The following is a 19,132-nucleotide window of genomic DNA, read 5'->3' as shown; positions in this document are numbered from 1 at the left end:
GTAAAGTGGGTTGTTAAAGGAAAGTGCCTAGCATGGTATCTGGCTGCAAGACAACTTAGCCTATAGGACTTATTTGTTTGTTTTTTTAAACTGCAGAACAAATGGTCAGGAGGTAGAAATTCCTGTGTTGGATCAGTGGCTCAAGAACATTAAGGCTGACATCTTTGTGATTCTCTTGCTGTTTCTGTTGTTTTTTAAAGTCTTGATTCCAAGATGGCTGCTGCAGCTCCAGACATCAAGTCTGTCTCCAAAGCAAGAAGGAAAAGGAACAATGCTATCTGCTTCTGTTCCTTTTGCCAGGAAAGCAAAAATTTTCCCAGAAGTTCTAAGCAGACTTCTGCTTATGTCTCATTCCAGAACTATGTTGTGCAGCCATTCCTAGCAGCAAGGGAGTCTGAGAAGGCAAGCATTTACCTTTTTCTGCCATAGTAGAAGGTCATCAGAGAAGAGCAGGTTGGGAATAAGTTAGTGATTTATCAGTGTCTGCCATAATGGCTTTCCTTTAATTATGAGGAATTATCCTTTTTTATTTTTCTTTTAATGGTTATTTTCTCCTTGGGAATCATTGTGTCTGAATTTCTCTCTCCCTCTCTCTTTCTCTTCTCTCTTTATCTCCCTCTCCCCCCTCTTTGTCTCTCTCATAACACCTTTAATCCCCTTAGAAATAATTAATAATGAAGGAATAAAATGCTCTTAGGCTCTGGAGTCCTCAGTCTTTCCCCACATACACACACCACTGGAGCCCAGGGTTGGTAAATGTGGAATTCCCAGGGGCAAGTGGGAAGTTCTCACCTGAAACAATGGAGACTGTAAAACCAAGGAAGAGGGCAGAGTCAAAACTCATATCTAAATTGGAGATGGAGGAAGGGAATTTAAGGCTCATGCTCTCGCTTCCTCACATGGCTGCCTTGTGAGTAAACCCTCTCTCTGCTGCAATCTTGTCGTCTCAGTGTTTGGCTTTCTGGGCAGCAGGCAAAAACGAACCTGCTTTGGAAACAAAGGGCTGGCCCATTGGTGTAGTGGTTAAGTTTGCATGCTCTGCATGGGTGGCCCCAAGGTTCACCATCCCAGATCTTGGACGAGGACCTACGCACCACTTGTCAAGCCATGCTGTGGTAGGCGTCCCACATATAAAGTAGAGGAATAAGGGCACAGATGTTAGCTCAGGGCCAATCTTCCTCAAAAAAAAAAAATGTTGTTTGAAATTTTCCTCTTTTTACACTTAAATAGCAAGTATTAACATTTTCAACTAGAAAGCACTGAGTTGTAACATAATGACCATCTATTTGTAACATAATAACCAAGGTCATTAACCCAAATCTTTGTTTCCCTTTTGAGCTGCTGTCTCAACAGGAATGGTTTTCTTAAAAGACCCAAAACATTTAAAACATTGGCAATCAATTTTTTTCTTTTGGAAATTCCTGAGGTTTTTAAAAAATTAATATAAGGGCTCATAAGTTTCTATAAACCAAATAGCACAAGAGCGCTCAAAGAATTTAAGAAACCTTGTAATCTGATTCATGAAATTTCTCCTCCCAAGTGTGACAGCTGTCTGCTTGGCCTCAATGATCCCAGAGTGCACACATGATAGCAGGTGGTACAGCCCAGCCGAAAGGCTGCCGTCACAGGCCTGAGGACGCCCCTTGAGGGAGGGTGTGGAGAGTTCCAAGCATGGTAGTCCCCATTTTAACACAGAACCCACGGAAGGGACGCCTTCTTCAGCCAGAGGACAGACTGAAAGCAAGCTCAGGAAATGACAGTGATTGTCGCTTTTCTCCTGAAAAGCCACGAAGACTGAAAGCTCACGTGACAAAACTCGAGAGTTAAAACGGTCTCCCAGAGGCCTGCTGGGAATTAGAAAAAGTCACAAGATATGGTAATTGGGTCACCCTTGGTTCACAAGAATAAACCTAGGGATGCAGGGTGAGCGCAGCTCAGTCAGCACTGGGAGAATCATCCACAGGCCGGGACCCCACAATACCAAACCTGAGCACAAAAGGGCAACTTTTGGTTCAGAGTCCAGCAACACTGTCCCCAGCAAAAAAAAAAAAAAAAAAAAAAATGAAAGAAAGGAAAAAATAAATTGGAGATGGAGCTAGTACCTTGGTACCTGGGAAGCGAGAACCGTTGCCAGAAGTTCTAGAGCAGACCTGTTTAATAAAAATATAGGGGACCCACATATGTACTTTTAAATTTTGTAGTAACCATATTAAAAAAAAAAGGAACATATGAGATTAATTTTAATAATATATTTTATTTAACCCAATATATCTAAAATATTATTATAACATGTCATCAATATTCAAAATTATTGATGAGATATTTTCCATTATTTTTTGTTTTAAGTCTTCCAAATCAAGTCTGTATTTCGTACTTACAGCACAGCTCAATTTGGGCTGGTCCCATTCCCGGTGCTCAACAGACACTGTCTGCTGGTTCTGGTATTGGTCAGTGCAGACTACAGAAGTGGTTTTCAATCATGTCAGACTCAATGCCTTCTTTTTATTTTTTAATTTTTTTACTTATTTTATTTTATTCCGATTAATTTATTGGGATTCTAATGGTTTATAACACTGTGTAATTTTGGGTGTACATTACTGTTTATCAATTCCTGAATACACTTCATTGTGCTCACCTCCGTAGTCTAATTTTTATCCATCACCGTGTATATGTGCCCCTTTATCCCTTTTGCCCACCCTCTCGAGCCCCTTCCCCTCTGGTAACCACTAATCTGTTCTCTTTATCCATGTGTTTATCTTCCACAGATGAGTGAAATCATGCAGTATTTGTCTTTCTCTGGCTTATTTCACTTAACATCATATCCTCAAGCTCCATCCATGTTGTTGCAAATGGGACAGTTTTGTCTTTTTTTATGAAATGCCTTCTTTTTACAACAAATGATTTGTATTGCCCCCATTTATGGATACTATAACCTGTTAGTTAGGGTGGGCTACACAACTGTGAAATATGGACTCCAAAGTGTACAGTGGCTCAAATGAACACTCTAGAAATTTAGTTCTTACTCTTGAAACAGTCCAGCATGTATGTTCCTGGTCAGCAGGCGACTTTTCTTCATGCGAAAGTTCAGGAATGAAGGCTCCGTTCACTTTTAGACTCTTTATTACAATTATTCCTTTTGTGGCCTTCTTATTATCTGCATCTGGAAAACTGACCGAGAAGAAGAGCATACTGCTTCCTAAGAGCCTCGGCCACATTCCACTGACTTGAACCTGGCTCAGTTACATGGATACGCTTAACAGCAAGGGAAGCTGGGAAATGTAGTTTAGCTGTGTGCCCAGGAAGAGGGTGAACAGCCATCCCCTACTTGCACATACACTTAGAACAATAAAATAAAAGGAGGAATAAAAGAAAGGCAAGCATAGTAAAATACTGTGCATTTCGTTAATATGTATTTCAATATGTGTTTCTAGCGTTGTTGTTAGTGCCGTCAGTCAACTCCCTAGTGACCTTGTGTACAGCAAGGAGGAACCCTGCCTAGTCTTTTTTGCACCATCCTCTCACTTTCTGGCTCTATACCAGACAATGCTCTGCTGCTATTTATAGCCAATTTTTTTGGAAGTGGACGGCCAGGTCCTTCTTCTAGTCTGTCTTGGTTTGGGAGCTCCACTGACACCTGTCCACCATGGGTGACACTGCCTGTATTTGAAATACTGGTGACATTGCTTTCTGCATCACAGCAACATGCAGCCGCCACAGTGTGGCAACCAACAGATGGATGGGTGATGTGGTTCCCTGACCAAAAATGAACCCAGGCTGCGGTGGTAAGAGTGCCGAATCTATTTTTTTATTTTTATTTTTTAATTTTTATTTTTTTCGGATGTGCATTATATTTCAAATTCTGGATACATTACATCATGTTCACCACTCAACACTAATTATAGTGTATCCCCTCACATGTGACCTTAATCACCCCTTTTGCCCTCCCCCCTCCCCCCTTCCCCAATGGTAACCACCAGTCCAATCTCCAATGCTATGTGTTTTTCTTTTTTTGTCGTTTTTATCTTCTACTTATGAGTGAGATCATATGGTATTTGACTTTCTCCCTCTGACTTATTTCACTCAGCATAATACCCTCAAGGTCCATCCATGTTGTCACAAATGGCTGGATTTCGTCATTTCTTATGGCTGAGTAGTAGTCCATCGTGTATAAATACCACATCTTCTTTATCCATTCGTCCCTTGATGGGCACCAAGGTTGCTTCCAAGTCTTGGCTATTGTGTATAATGCCACAATGAACATAGGGGTGCAAGTATCTTTATGCCTTTCTGTTTTCAAGATCTTTGGATAAATACCCAGCAGTGGAATAGCTGGATCATATGGTAGATTTATCGTTAATTTTCTGAGGATACTTCATACTGCTTTCCATAGCGGCTGCACCAGTTTGCACTGCCACCAGCAGTGAACAAGGGTTGCCTTGTTTCCGCACCCTCTCCAACATTTGTTGTTTCCTGTCTTGTTAATTATAGCCATTCTGACTGGAGTGAGGTGATACCTCATTGTAGTTTTGATTTGCATTTCTGTGATAGCTAATGATGTTGAGCATCTTTTCATACGCCTGTTGGCCATCTGTATATCTTCTTTGGAGAAATCGCTGTTCAGATCTTTTGCCCATTTTCTAATTGGATTGTTGGTTTTTTTGTTGTTGAGCTGTATGAGTTCTTTGTATATTTTGGATATTAACCCCTTATCTGATATGTGGTTTGCAAATATCTTCTCCCAGTTGTTAGGTTGTCTTTTCGTTTTGTTGATGGTTTCCTTTGCTGTGCAGAAACTTTTTAGTTTGATGTAGTCCCATCTGTTCATTTTTTCTTTTGTTTCCCTTGCCTGGTCAGACGTGGGACTTGAAAATATGCTGCTCAGACCAATGTCATAGAGCGTACTGCCTATGTTTTCTTCTAGAAGTCTCATGGTATCGGGTCTTATATTCAAGTCTTTAATCCATTTTGAGTTGATTTTTGTGCATGGTGTAAGGGAATGGTCTACTTTCATTCTTTTGCATGTGGCTGTCCAGTTTTCCCAACACCATTTATTGAAGAGACTCTCCTTTTTCCATCGTATGCTCTTGGCTCCCTTGTCGAATATTAGCTGTCCATAAATGTGTGGGTTTACTTCTGGGCTCTCAATTTTGTTCCATTGATCTGTGTGTCTGTTTTTGTGCCAGTACCATGCTGTTTTGGTTACTATGGCTTTGTAGTATAATTTGAAATCGGGGAGTATGATACCTCCAGCTTTGTTCTTTTTTCTCAGGCATCCTTTGGCTATTTGGGGTCTTTTGTTGTTCCATATAAATTTTAGGATTCTTTGTTCTATTTCTGTAAAGAACGTTGTTGGAACTTTGATAGGGATTGCTTTGAATCTACAGATTGCTTTAAGAAGTATGGACATTTTAACAATGTTAATTCTTCCAATCCAAGAGCACGGAATATCTTTCCATTTCTTTGTGTCTTCTTCGATTTCTTTCAACAATGTTTTACAGTTTTTGGTGTACAGATCTTTCACCTCTTTCATTAAGTTTATTCCTAGGTATTTTATTCTTTTTGTTGCAATTGTAAATGGGATTGTATTCTTAATTTCTCTTTCTGCTACTTCGTTGTTAGTGTATAGACATGCAACGGATTTTTGTACATTGATTTTGTATCCTGCAACTTGACTGTATTCCTTTATTATTTCTCAGAGTTTTTTAGTGGACTCTTTAGGGTTTTCTAGATATAAAATCATGTCATCTGCAAAGAGTGACAGTTTCACTTCTTCTTTTCCAATGTGGATCCCTTTTATTTCTTTTTCTTGCCTGATTGCTCTGGCTAGAACTTCCAATACTATGTTAAATAAAATACTATGGGCATCCTTGTCTGGTTCCTGTTCTTAGAGGGATAGCTTTCAGTTTTTCTCCATTGAGAATGATATTTGCTGTGGCTTTGTCATATATGGCCTTTATTATGTTGAGGTATTTTCTTTCTATACCCAATTTATTTAGAGTTTTTATCATAAATGGATGCTATATCTTGTCAAATGCTTTCTCTGCATCTATTGAGATGATCATGTGATTTTTATTCTTCATTTTGTTAATGTGGTGTATCACGTTGATAGATTTGTGGATGTTGAGCCATCCCTGCATCCCCGGAATGAAACCCACTTGATCATGATGTATGATCTTTTTAATGTATTGTTGTATAAGAGTGCTGAATCTTAACCACTAGACTGCCAGGGCTGGCTATGTCTAGCTACACTGGAAGAAATAATGAAATCATCAGGTGCTTGTCTCTGTACGAGACGTCATCATGAATGTCACAGGTGCAGTTGCTGCGGTATGGTATAGGGGATCAGACACCTGGAGTGGCCTTACTATAGTGATTTCCTGAAATAGTAAATAATCACTGATGAAGTTCTGAACAAAGTAAAGTATTTTCTTCCCTCAATTTGTAGGGTAGTTGCATTCCCAGAAAATTCGGTATATGTTAAAACCGTTTAAAAATACTTTATGATTTATGACAACATAGATGGACCTTCAGGGTGTTATGCTAAGTGAAATAAGTCAGACAGAGAAAGACAAATACTGTATGATCTTACTTATATGTGGAATCTAAAAAATCTTTAACTCATAGAAACAGAAAATAGACTGGTGGTTGCCAGAGGCAAGGGGTAAGGGATGGGGAAATGGGTGAAGGGGATCAAAAGGTACAAGCTTCCAGTTATAAGATAAATAAGTCATGGAGATCTAATGCACAGCATGGTAACTATAATTAACAATGCTATATTGTATATTTGAAAGTTGCTAACAGAATAGATCTTAAAAGTTCTCACCACAAGAAAAAAAGTTCTGTAACTATGTGAGCTAATGGATGTTAACTAAACTTATTGTGGTGATCATTTCTCAATATATACATGTATCAGATCATTATGTTATACACCTTTAACTAATACAATGTTATACGTCAATGATATCTCAATAAAACTGGAAAAAATAAAAAAATACTTTATGATTATATGTAAAACAGAAAATCTAGGATTGGTTCACTATAAATTTTTCACTTATACTGAGTCTCTGGTAAGACGTTGGGAAGTCACATAGGATCTGGGACAATTCTTTATTATGTCGGACATTTAGTATCCCAGGCACTGAGGTTTTCCCAGCTAAAATCAGTTCTTTGGGGGAAGAGAAAGAGAAAATATATACTGGAAGGCAAATAGCAGTAGTTGCCTCACTCTCTCTCCCTTTGTTGGTCTTCACCATCTTCCTTTAGGGTTTCCCAGCATTCCAACTTCTCTGTGATGAAAGTCTTCAGGCAGCCGGCACCCAGACCCTCATGAGAATAGTCTTATCTACCCCAAGCACTCATTAGTGTTTTCCTCAGTAGAGCTAGTTATCTTCCATTTGATGAAAAGTTAAAAATTATACTAGGAGGAGTGAGGTTTATTTTATTTAAGTCATCATTTTACTTAGTCCCAATAGTTTCCGTTTCCTTTATCTTCCTTGAATGGGACTTCTTCCGCACAGTCTTTCTTCCTTCCTTTTGCATTTCCATGATTCCTCGCAAGGTGGCACTGGATGCCTGTTGTGGGTTGTCATGGCTGTAGGTAGACCCAGCTTTGTTTCCCTGGTTCTTTTGCCTCTTAAGACTAATATTCAACAGCAGATGCTGTCCCCACTTAACCTCAGGGGCCTCTCTGGTGTTCAGTGCTGGTGGTAATATACGAGAAAACCCCGCCTACCTTTCTCCATTTAGGTGTGAATCGCTTTAATTTGTAATTAGTGATAATAGGTAAAATCATTAAATAGTATAATCATATCCTAATGAATATCTTAGGGTGTTTTGGTTCCTGGAAATGTTTTAGCCATTCTATTGGCAAATCTTGGTTATACAATTAGTGCAGTGTTATAATGCATCTAAATTTAACCTTACTAGAGATGCAAATTCTCTTAAGTCACATTTCTCTGAAACTTCTTATGGTTGTGGAACTACAAAGAGGAAGAATATTAGGTGAAAGCTAATAATATCCTGATCTAAATTATTTTCAGTCAACATGACGAGGTAGCTCAAATTTCCTTGTCAAAGTTTGACAAACATCTAATCTGCGGGTATCTTTTTTTAAAATTTAAAATAATGTACAGGATTAATAAAGAGGCACTTCCTGGAGAGGAATGACTGGTCATGCAGATAAATCTTACACGTTTTCATTCCATGGTGACTGGTCTCTTAGAGCCTGACTCACATTAAGAATACTCACAAGAGTCACGTGTAGAAAAACCACAGTGCTCACTTGTCCTTTACATGATACAGATACTCATGTTTCCCTTGAAACAAATTCACATGGAACGTCAGAGCCTAAGCAGAAGATACTTATCAGGCCTGGACCCAGAGCAGCAGAATGGGTTGGATGATCGTAATGGGGGTGTCATCAGATAGACTGGCGACATGGACTGGATCCTCGTGGTGGTGGGCCAGGACCCTCCCTCCTTACAATGGCATTGGCGGTACACTGCCTGCCTTTGTTTCTGAGTCTCCCTTTTCTGTAGTTTCTTCATTGATCCCACACCCTCATTAATCACGCAGTCTTCATTAAGCCACACCCTGCACCCATGCCTCTTTCTTTAGATGTATGAAATACTCTCAATCATTTGTAGCTGGTCTTCACTGGGGCGCCATTGTTCTTAAAGCAGTTTCCCTCCATGGGCAGAACCCTGGAAGGTTCTGTATGTGTGAGGAGACTCTATTTAGGTTAAGCATCTTGCCTAAATCATGTAGAAATTAAGTGGCAGAGCAGGATTTGAACCAGGCTGTCTGATTTTAGAGCTACCTCTCTTCACCACCATGCTATTTTATCTTTGATATTTACTGACTCCAAAAATAAAGAGTGATATTACATATCTGCGTTGGCATTATTTACCATTCTACCTATGCTAAAATGATTAAGTCAATATTACCTCTTATACAGAAACTATCTTGAAAGGATTCAAAAATTGAATTCTCACAACAACACTGAGCAAGCATGTAGCAGAATAGAGATTTGTTTAAAATAGCTCAGTGTCAACTTTCCCATATTCTAGTCCGAAATAATATGGCTAGAAAAGGGGAGGCCAATAAGTATCTCCTGACTTGATGTTAGTCAAAGTCTCTTACCTGCAGAGGTGTGACATGAACATAATTTCCTAATGTCTTGACCACTCATTTTTGTTGCAGGAGGCCGAGGGAAAGACGGAGCCCCTATCATCACTTTTCCAGAGTTTGTGGGGTTCAAACACATCCCAGATGAGGACTTCCTGAATGTCATGACCTACCTGACTAGCATCCCCAGGTGAGCTGAGCACAGTGTTCTGCTGCCTTCCTAGTCTTTGGCTTTATTCCGCATTTCCCATGTGGCAGGGCTGGGTTGAGATAGAATCTTCCGTGAGCACAGCTGACACTAGTATGTAACTTGGCCAGTTTCTCTTATCCATCAGTCACAGACAAGGGATGTGGAAAGAGAACAGAAAACAATGATGAATGAGTTTCAGTTTTGACTATGGTGTGCACATAGAAGCTGCTTAATAAACATTGTTGAGTGAATGAAAAATTGATTGAACAGCTCATGCTGCCTTTGTCCCTTGATGTTCTTGGCTCTAGATGATTAAGGTGATTCTGGCTTCCTGGGGCCTATTGTCTGGGACACATGGCCCGTGCTCAAGGAGCTCAAGCCATGTCAGGAGTTATTTAATTTATTTAATTTATTTAATTTATAGGGATTTAGGGGCAGAGTTTGTAATTGTCATTGTCATTTGGAGAAACTAAAGCACAGAGAAAGGAAACTAAAAGGCAGGGAATAAAGACCATGCTCATACCAAGACCACGACAGAGATGCTTTTAAGTATCTGCTATGTCCACCCTCTCCAACCCAGGTCTCCCATCTTTGTGCCACTTCAGTCAGTAAATCCCCAGACCTCCAATGTCTGCTCTCCTGCAGAGCAGACTCGGCCGGGGAAGGCCCCACTCTCCACGCGTTTGGCTTATATCATCTCTTCCTTATCTGCTGTGTGGTTAAGAATTGACACAACAGTCATGTATGTATGTGTGTGTGCTGTTTGCTTGCTTTCCATCTGCCTTCTATGATTTGGAGGTAAACACCAGCTTGGAGATTGAAAGGCCATCTGCAGTGTGATCCTACCTGTGGAGATTAGGAAGTTAGTACTTTGCTTTAACCAAACCCACCTTAAGAGATTTTTTGCTTTTGTTTTTTTGCCCTTCCTACTTCTTTGGGGAAGGCTATGGATTTATTTAATTTTTTTTTTTTTTTTTTGAGGAAGATTAGCCCTGAGCTAACTACTGCCAATCCTTCTCTTTTTGCTGAGGAAGACTGGCCCTGAGCTAACATCCATGCCCATCTTCCTCTATTTTATACGTTGGATGCCTACTACAGCATGGGTTTTGCCAAGCCGTGCCGTGTCCGCACCCGGGATCCAAACCAGCGAACCCCGGGCCACGGAGAAGCATGCAAACTTAACCGCTGCGCCACCAGGCCGGCCCCTGGATTTATCTTGATTGCATTTCTTCTTGAAAGTTCAGTATTTCAGTTATATTACCAATTCCCTCCCTGTCCTCCTCCCATCCGCGCATCTGGTGTGCATCATGCAGACGCGTGAGGATTTGGGCTTTGTTGGAGGAAGGATTCTGTACGTCTCTGGGCTTTGACCCTGCGGTTCTCTCTAGAGGAGCACCTTTCCCACCCTCTGGGCCTGGCTAACTCCTACACAGTCATCAGTGCCCAGTCTGATCTCATTTCCTCCCTGACCCCACTTCTGCTCTTACAGACTCTTTTATTTTTTATTTCCACAGAACCCCAAGCTTACCCCTTATAACACCGTGGTTGATGGAAATTAATCCTGCCTCTCCCATTAGACTATGAGCTACTCAGAGGGGGGGACAATGCTTTTTTTCTTTTTGTTTTTTCCTTAGCCCTAGCACAGTAGGTTCTCAAGAAGTGATGTTGGTAGAATTTCCAGTTCTGATATGATTCATTTCAATCAAAAGGTATTTGTTCTAGAGTGAGAAGGGGGACCCTGGCAGAGACGGGGGACCCCTCCCTCACTCCTGCCTTGACCTCTCTGGGTTGTAGGGAGTTGAACTTGGTCTCCCTCTTTGACTCAGTTGGATTCCAAGGCAATGACGCATCAATTTAGCAACTTCTGCTTCCGTGGGGAACAGCAATGAAGAGGGTGAGCAGGGAGGTTGGCAAAGGGTGGGTATGTCCCTGCCATTCTCATTCTATTTGTTTTAAACTCACTAATTTTCTCATTCTACTTAACCCCCCGGATGCAGTCATATGCTGAGTAAAATGAGTGATTTTCATCTTATGCTTGCAGCCTTTTACGAGTCGCACTGAGGACGGTACATCGAGTGTCACTTGAACCAGGGTGGAGGGAAGCAGTGAGGGGTAGAAACGCGTGTCTCACAGATGTAGAAGACAAGACGAAACAAGGGGCTGCTGTCTGTTTTGGCCTGATGTCTTTTTTCTGCTCTGTGTTCCTTGTATAATTTCTTGTAAACTAGGGCGTATTTGAGTTTCCTAGAATGCTGTTTGTCTCTTGAGAAAGAGTAGCCATTTGACCAGTTACCCCCCTTCCTCTTTCTGGCGTTTCCTCATTCCCACTTGCTGCCCTACCCCTTATTTCTTTCAACATAAGACAGAGACAGTGGGTAAGAGGGCCTGAAAGGGGAATTTGACCTGAACTTTGCTGTGCAGTTTCTATTCCAGGTTCCAAAGAGTCAAACCACCTTTGTCCCTTTTATGATTCATATTTATCAAAATTTGCATTGTCCTAAATGTTACAGTAGTCACCAGGCATTAGAGCCCTTCCCAGGTTGCAAAATGTTTTATAGGCAATTGGCAGAGGGCTCATGACATAGAGCAAGGAAGAATTGATGCAATGGAAGAGGAGAATGGCCAGATACTCAGAGCAGGGAAAGGATGTCTGTGCCTGAAGTTAGTAACACCTCTCGTTGTGGCTGGGTTGGGCTAGCGCAGGACGTCTTCCCACAGGAGCTCATTCTTTGCCGGATGTTTGCTGAGTGCCATCAGTGAGTGGGGTGCCGTCAGGTGCTATAAAGGACCAAAAAGGCCATAAGACAATGTCTCAGACCTCAGAAAACTTACCACATGACTCTGTTGTCATGACATTTTGTGAAATGTGCAAAGTACTATAGGAGCTGAGAAGAGAAAAAAGTCACTTCAGACAGGAAAACCAGGGAAAGCTTCAGGAATGAAGTGGCCTTGAAGGATGGGTAAAATTTGCACAGGTAGATATGGAGAAGGACGTTCCAGAGAGAGAACAGGATGGTATTTAAGAGTTTTGGACACAGCCCAAACCTGGACTGAAATCCAGATTGGACTGCTCACCAGCTGTGTGATCTGGGGTAAACGACCTGCCTTCTATTTCGAGCCCCTGTGGATTTTGAAGTTTTCAATGGAGCCTGTTTGGGGAATTACAGACTGTCCAGGTTGACCAGAACAGAGTGAGACTCCTTTTCAGATAGTAGTGAGAAATGAGAGCTGGGAAGACAGCTGGGAACACACTCGGCAAGGCCTTTTCCACCAAGTTGAGGAGTTCAGGCGTGGTGAGTGGGAAGACGCCGGTGGAGGTTCGGAGAATGCCGACCGGACTAACTTGGCAGTGGTGTGCAGGATGGATCAGAGGGAGAGGGAGAAAGGAGGCAGAGAGATGAATTAGGGGCTTCTACACTGAAGTAGGTACCAGGAGAAGAGGGAGGGAGCTAGTGTGATGGCAGGAGGACCTGGTAGAAGGGGATGGCCAGGAAAGACAGACATTGGGGACTGATGGGGGTGGGGGAGGAATGAGAGTGAGAAACTAGTGATGGCGGTCAGCTTTGGGAATTGTATTCGCCCTAGGACCTTGTTGCTCTTGCACGTCTGAGCACGTGGAATTGAGAACTCATTTTGGTTTTGATTATTTCGTCTCGTTTTATTTTGCTACTTTTTTTGGCTCTCCCTTACCAAAATCAGGCTAGTTCAATGGTTCCGATTCTTTGCTTACATTAGGATCACGTGGGGAGTTTTTAAAAAATCCTGATGCCCAGATCATAAGTCAGACCTATTAAACCAGAGTTTCTGGGGGTGGAACCTGGGCTTCAGTAGTGCTGCAAGCGCCCTGGTGGTTCCAACGTGCAGCCCCGGGTGAGGATCACTGTGCTAGGAGCGGACCGGGAGGAGCTGCGGTGGAAGGGAGCAGGCATTTGAGACGCGTGGGGAAGAAAATGTGGAATTAGACTTAGCTTTCAGATAAGATGAGGTGGTGGGGGATATGGTGAAGTTGAAAGACTGAGGGAGAACTGTACCCAAATCTTTTACTTTTGCTTTCACAGTTCTGTATGTCTTCTCTTTAAATACAATATAAGCCAAAAATGCTATTTCCTGAGTTTCCCAGACTCTGGGATTTCTTTGTGAATTATATTATTACTGAACTATTGAATTAGAAATCTTCCCATGTGGATCTCATGGTATTAAAATATTTGTCAATATGTTGTTACCACATCACTTACATTTCCAATAACAACGAGGGCCTATTTTAGCCTATCAGGTGTATCATCTAATATATAAATTAGACTACTAAGAGTTTTCACAATTCATCTTATAAGAATAGCAGAATAATCCTAGGGGTCAATTTCTCAAAGGTATTAGTTATGCAGGATATTGTCTTTTAAAACGTGTCTCCTGTGGCTACAGATTGTAGCCAAGTGATTCCAAAAGGCATCAGTAAAACATTCTGAATCATTGTTTTTCCCCAAATCAGTATTCGTATCACTAAGCATGAATTTTTATTAGTCTATTACTCTATTCAGTTTCTTTGTTTTACTCACAGTTCTGAGTTCATTATTAGAAAGGGATTGGAGAAAGTACTTTTATTAGATGGTGCAAGAGTTGAATTTCATAGCAGTGGTGGATCTGACAATTGTTTACTATTTGTAAAGGTCCTTTTCTGTAATGAATCTGTTGAGAGGCCTATGTAAGTTCAAAGAATTCTCCTATGTCTGTTTTCCTCCCATGAAGCCTGATAGTCTTGGAGATGAGTCGTATCCTCTTTTGTAATATGCTGTCTGATAGAATGCTGTTTGATATTTGTACTTCAGGAAGGCAGGAGAGAAGGACAGTGTTACTATTTGGCCTGTGTATTAAAATGAGGCTTGCTCTTTCATATTGAAAGACTGAATGAGCTTATAACAACTTGTCAACTTTAGAGACCAGCCTCATCAGAGAAGTGATTTCAACCTGGTCCTCTTACCATTATGAAGGCAATGGAAAACCACCTGTTTTTAGTTGGCTTTGAATAGTATTAATGGAAAAGTACCACTTTGATCGAGTAGCTAGGGTAGGGGTGTGTTATTTCCTGCACTGGCTATGGAATTGCCCCCTGGAGTCAAGGAGATGGAGTCATTCATTTGACTTAGAAGGATAGAGGTCCAGAGCCGGGAGTCTAGTTGGGCTGCTGCATTGCCCAAGGTGGGTAGATTTGCTTCAGAGCCCTTAGGAAGGATGCCTTGAGAGGCCAGACCTTCGGCATCACCTATGGCTCAAAATCAGAAAGCACCGTATAGGTTTATTATGAATAAATGGTGACACTGGCAAATAAGTTGCATATGCCAAGAGGATTGAGTGAACTATACTAGAGGGCAGACAAAAAATTTAATATGCCAGATTTCTTTCCTTCTATGTGTAAGAGCTAGGGGCCTGACATTATTTCTCCCCAGTAGAATGACCTAGTGTGTAGATAATGGCTTTTCTTTGTTATTTGCTTAGGTGCTTGCTTTAGAATACTTCTACTCCATCCTGCCTGTGTGTCATCTGTCAGATAGGAGCCCACTTTCCCTTTTCTGATGTGTTCAGTTTAGGTTTCTTTTGACATTCAAAGCACAGCCTCCTAAATTTATGGGTGCCAATTGTTGTAAAGATCTGGAATGTGGTCTACTCAGTGATATTGTCAATTATAAAGAAGATAATTGCTACAAGCCATAAAAAGTAGGTTCCTCTCCTATTTATTATATGATGTGGGTTGTTTTGGAGATGAGGTGGTCTGAAGAATTGAGGTGAAATTGGAAAAGATATTGAGTGTAGTATTAGCTTTAAAGTGTGAATGTTGCTTTTTAAGAAATCAAGCTTTGGATGGAGCGCAGGAAACTCAACATGCCCTCCACCAGTTATTACGTGGTCATGAAAGTTTCCTAAGACTCTGTGAGCCAGAGAAGGTGTTGACTTTTTACTATTTGTTTTATTCCATTATTTTAGACTATTTACTTATTTACTAATTGTTACATGACTTTTTACTATTTATTACTTACTATTTTAAGGGGTCCTGAGAATGAAGAGGGGGGCAGGATTCAAGGTTAGTCCACAATACCTTATTAAAGGACTATAGGCATCAGCACAAACACCTTTCTGATTGAATAATCTTTACAACTTGACTGGGATAATAAACCTTGCATTAAATTTAGTGATGGTGTGCACTTGGTATTATCAGTCAGAATATTCTGAGTTAAAGGTCATCAAACTTTTTCTGTAACAAAGCAAATATTTTAGGTTTGGCAGGCCATATGGTCTCCTCCTCAACTATTGAACTCTGCTGTTGTAGCTCAAAAGCAACCATGGACAATACATAACAAATGAGTGTGGCTGTGTTCCAATAAAACTTTATTGACAAAATGGGAGTGCAGCGGATTTGGCACATAGACTGTACTTTGTTGGCCCCTGGTGTAGCTTGGTGGTTCTCAGACATTAGCATGCATCAGAATCATTTGGGGAACTTGTTAAAACACAGATTGCTGGCCCCACTCCAGAGTTTCTGATTCAGTATTTTGGGTGGGGCTCAATAATTTTCATTTCTAACAAGTTACAGGAGATGCTGATGCTGCCAGTCTGAAGACCACACCTTTAGAACTATCTGCACGGGCCAGCCCTGTAGCTGAGAGGTTAAGTCTGTGCCCTCTGCTTTGGCAGCCAGGGTTCGTCAGTTTGGATCCTGGATGTGGACCTACATACGGCTCACCAAGCCATGCTGTGGCTGCATCCCACACAGAAAAACTAGAAAGACTTACAGCTTGAACATACAGCTATGTACTGGGGCTTTGGGGAGGGAAAACAAAGAGAAGAGGAAGATTGGCAACAGATGTTAACTTGGGGCCAATCTTCCTCAGCCCCCCAAAAAACAAACAAAAAAAAGCATTAAAAAAAAAGATCTGAATATTAAAAAAAAGAAAAGAACTATCCATGTTTACAGAGTTGGATATTAAGCCAGGTAGAAGAAGGAACTTGTGTAAATTCCCATAGCTGGTAAAGGGCTAAGCTTAGGACTTAGATTTTCTGGCTCCTGGCTCAGTGCTACTTCCATCACCTCAATGTGGTAGTTATCTCCATGATACTAACCTGTGTATTTATGTCTGTGTTGATTGATTTATCAACTTTAGACAGTATCTTGTGATTCCTCAACATGAAAAATGTTTTGCATACTAATGATGCTTTCCCTCTCCTTGCTCCCTTTCACCCCTTAATTTTTGCTAGTTACATTATTAATTTTAGACCATGTAATAGTTACCATCATACATTTAAACAGCGTACTTCTGTCTGGTGATCTAGCAACTGTAGAAAATACCTGTTGAGGGGGCAGGCCCCGTGGCCAAGTGGTTAAGTTTGCATGCTCCGTTCAGTGACCCAGAGTTTCCCTGGGTTAGGATCCTGGGTGTAGACCTAGCACCTCTCATCAAGCCATGCTGTGGCGGCATCCCACATAGCAGCACTGGAAGGACCTGCAACTAGGATATACAACTGTGTACTGGGGGGCTTTAGAGAGAAGAAGACGAGGAAAAAAAATTGACAACAGATGTTAGCTCAGGGCCAATCTTTTAAGAAAAAAGAAAAAATATCTGTCAATTTTCTACTATATATTTCCATCTTTCTTTACTCTCTCCCATCCTTCAAGTTCTACCTGTATACCACTTCCTTTCCATTGCTAAGATGTTTAATATGTTTTACTTTTTTTCTCTACGTGGGTTTTTTTCTTTGACTATAGGTTGATTCTAAATCATAGAAATCAGTAAAATGCATTTGTATATGTAATATGATTAAACCTCTGGGGTGAGAGATATAATCCTATGTCATTAAACCTGTGTCACTAAAGGAGAATGCCACAAATGTTAAGGTTAAATGAGTTCTCTTTTCGCACGCTCCCTCAGTTGCTCAAAATCATGCCACAATTTCATTCCTTTCAGACTCAGACAATGACTTCTTATATATCTTTCCCTCTGGCATTTCTAGTTGCCTTTCTTTTTTTCTTGTGTATACAGTCGCATATATCTTCATTGCATTAATAATATCTTATAGATTCTTTATCATAGAATTTTTGTAATGCATACATTTTCTTCTTGAAGACATACTTCTGAGGCCCTCTGACCTGCTCATAATTCAGGGTGGCTACTGCAAGCTCTCAACCTGGGGTTGCTTTTTATTGTATCTCTGGGAAGATCATCCACTTCCTCTTTTTTGGATTTCATTTTCAAAAATGAAAAAATTTCAAGTTATTTCTTTTTCAGAAAGAGTTTATGGTAAGGGAATCTTACAAGATCTTGAAGGTCAGAAAATGGCTGCATTTTGTCCTCACACTTGATTGGCAGCTTGTCTGGGTATGGCATTTTTAATGTAGAGTAACATTGATCCATTGATTTCTAGCATCCAGTGTCACTGATAACAAGGCTGATGCTGCCCGTGAAGATCCCAGTCTCATTCCTTCCTAGGTAAGCTGTTTCTCTCTCACCATAGGAAGCTACTGGGGTTTTTTCTTTATGTTTTGCAGGTTTGAAATTTCAAACCTTTTTCTTTCATTCTGCTGGGCCTTTGAACTGAAGATTCAAGTCTCTCTTAGGCCTAGAATTTTCTTTCTGTTATTTCTTTACTTATTTCTTCCCTCCAATTCTGTTTTCTGCTTCTGGAACTCAAATTAGAGGGATCTTTCATTTCCTGAGTCTCTCTTCTGTGGCTAACTTTTCTCTCATATTTTTCATCTCTTTATTACTTTACATTTTAAATAAACAAACATATTTATAGATGTATGTATTTCTGAATTGGCTGTTCATATCTTTGCTTTTCTTTCCATAGAGTTTTCTGTCTTTATTTTCTTCTCAATTTTGAAGAATTCTTTATGGATTCCAGATATTAGCTCTTTATCTGTGATGTATGTTGTGTATATTTTCTCTCACTTTTTCATCTGTCCTTTGACTTTGCTTAGGATGTTTTTTGCCATGCCAAATTTCTATGTCATCAAACGTATCTGTGTTTCTTTTATTGCTTCTGGATTTTGGGTCATTTGTCAGAAAACTTTCCTATAGCTAGGTGATAGAGGAATTCATCCATGCTTTCTTGGAATATAGTATAATTTTATTTTTACAGTTAACTCTGATGCCCATGGTGTTTATTTTTGTGTGTGGTATAATGTATAGATCTAAGTTTATATTTTCCGAAATGGCTATTCAGTTATCCTGACAGCATTAATTTTAAAAGTTCATCTTTGCCTCAGTGATTTGAGAATTAATTGGTCTATCTATTCATAAGTGAGTAAAACATTATTTTAACTATGAAGGATTTAAGTATGTCTAATATCTGGTAGAGTTAATATGCCCTCCCCTCCTGGCCCCTTAAGCTTTACTTACTTTTGCATGTTTTCCTAACTGTTGTTTATTGTTTTCTTTCTGTGTCTTGCTCTACAAAAAAGAGGTTGTTGGTCTTCTCATTGGGACTGTGTTAAATTTATAATTTAACTTAGGGAAAAGTGACATCTTTGTGGTGTTGAAAACATCCTATCGAGAAGAAGAAAAGTCTTTCCACTTGTTAAAATCTACTTTTGTATCTTTCAGGAGTATTTACAATTTTCCTGACATAGTTTTGTACATTTATTACTAAGTTTATTCCTAAATATTTTATCTTTTGTTGCTGTTTTAAATGGGATCTCTCTACCATTATATCCTTTAACTGGTAATTTTATTTTTATACTGTATTAGGTTTAGGTGTCAATGTCATACTTGTTTCATAAATAGTGTTTTGAAATTTTCTTTCATTTTTTAAGCTCTGAAACAATTTTTA

General features: G+C 40.2%; 1 protein-coding gene across 8 annotated transcripts in view; it reads left to right on the top strand.

The window, feature by feature from the left end:
- MCF2L2 (MCF.2 cell line derived transforming sequence-like 2) overlaps nucleotides 1-19,132 on the top strand; it is a 239,842-nt gene that overhangs the window by 38,354 nt on the left and 182,356 nt on the right. For 5 of the 8 annotated variants that reach the window (XM_070243320.1, XM_070243323.1, XM_070243321.1 and 2 more), the window contains exon 3: nucleotides 9,202-9,316. In XM_070243320.1, the coding sequence (XP_070099421.1) occupies nucleotides 9,202-9,316 (115 nt within the window). Of the gene's footprint in view, nucleotides 1-9,201; nucleotides 9,317-17,725; nucleotides 17,791-19,132 lie in introns of all 8 variants that reach the window. The other 3 variants (XM_070243326.1, XM_070243324.1, XM_070243322.1) reach the window with 1 other exon arrangement.

The sequence above is a fragment of the Equus caballus genome, chromosome 19, assembly GCF_041296265.1.
Source record: "Equus caballus isolate H_3958 breed thoroughbred chromosome 19, TB-T2T, whole genome shotgun sequence".
Taxonomy (NCBI): Eukaryota; Metazoa; Chordata; class Mammalia; order Perissodactyla; family Equidae; genus Equus; species Equus caballus.
Note: the sequence above shows the minus strand (reverse complement) of the source record. Positions and strands in the feature narration are given on the sequence as shown.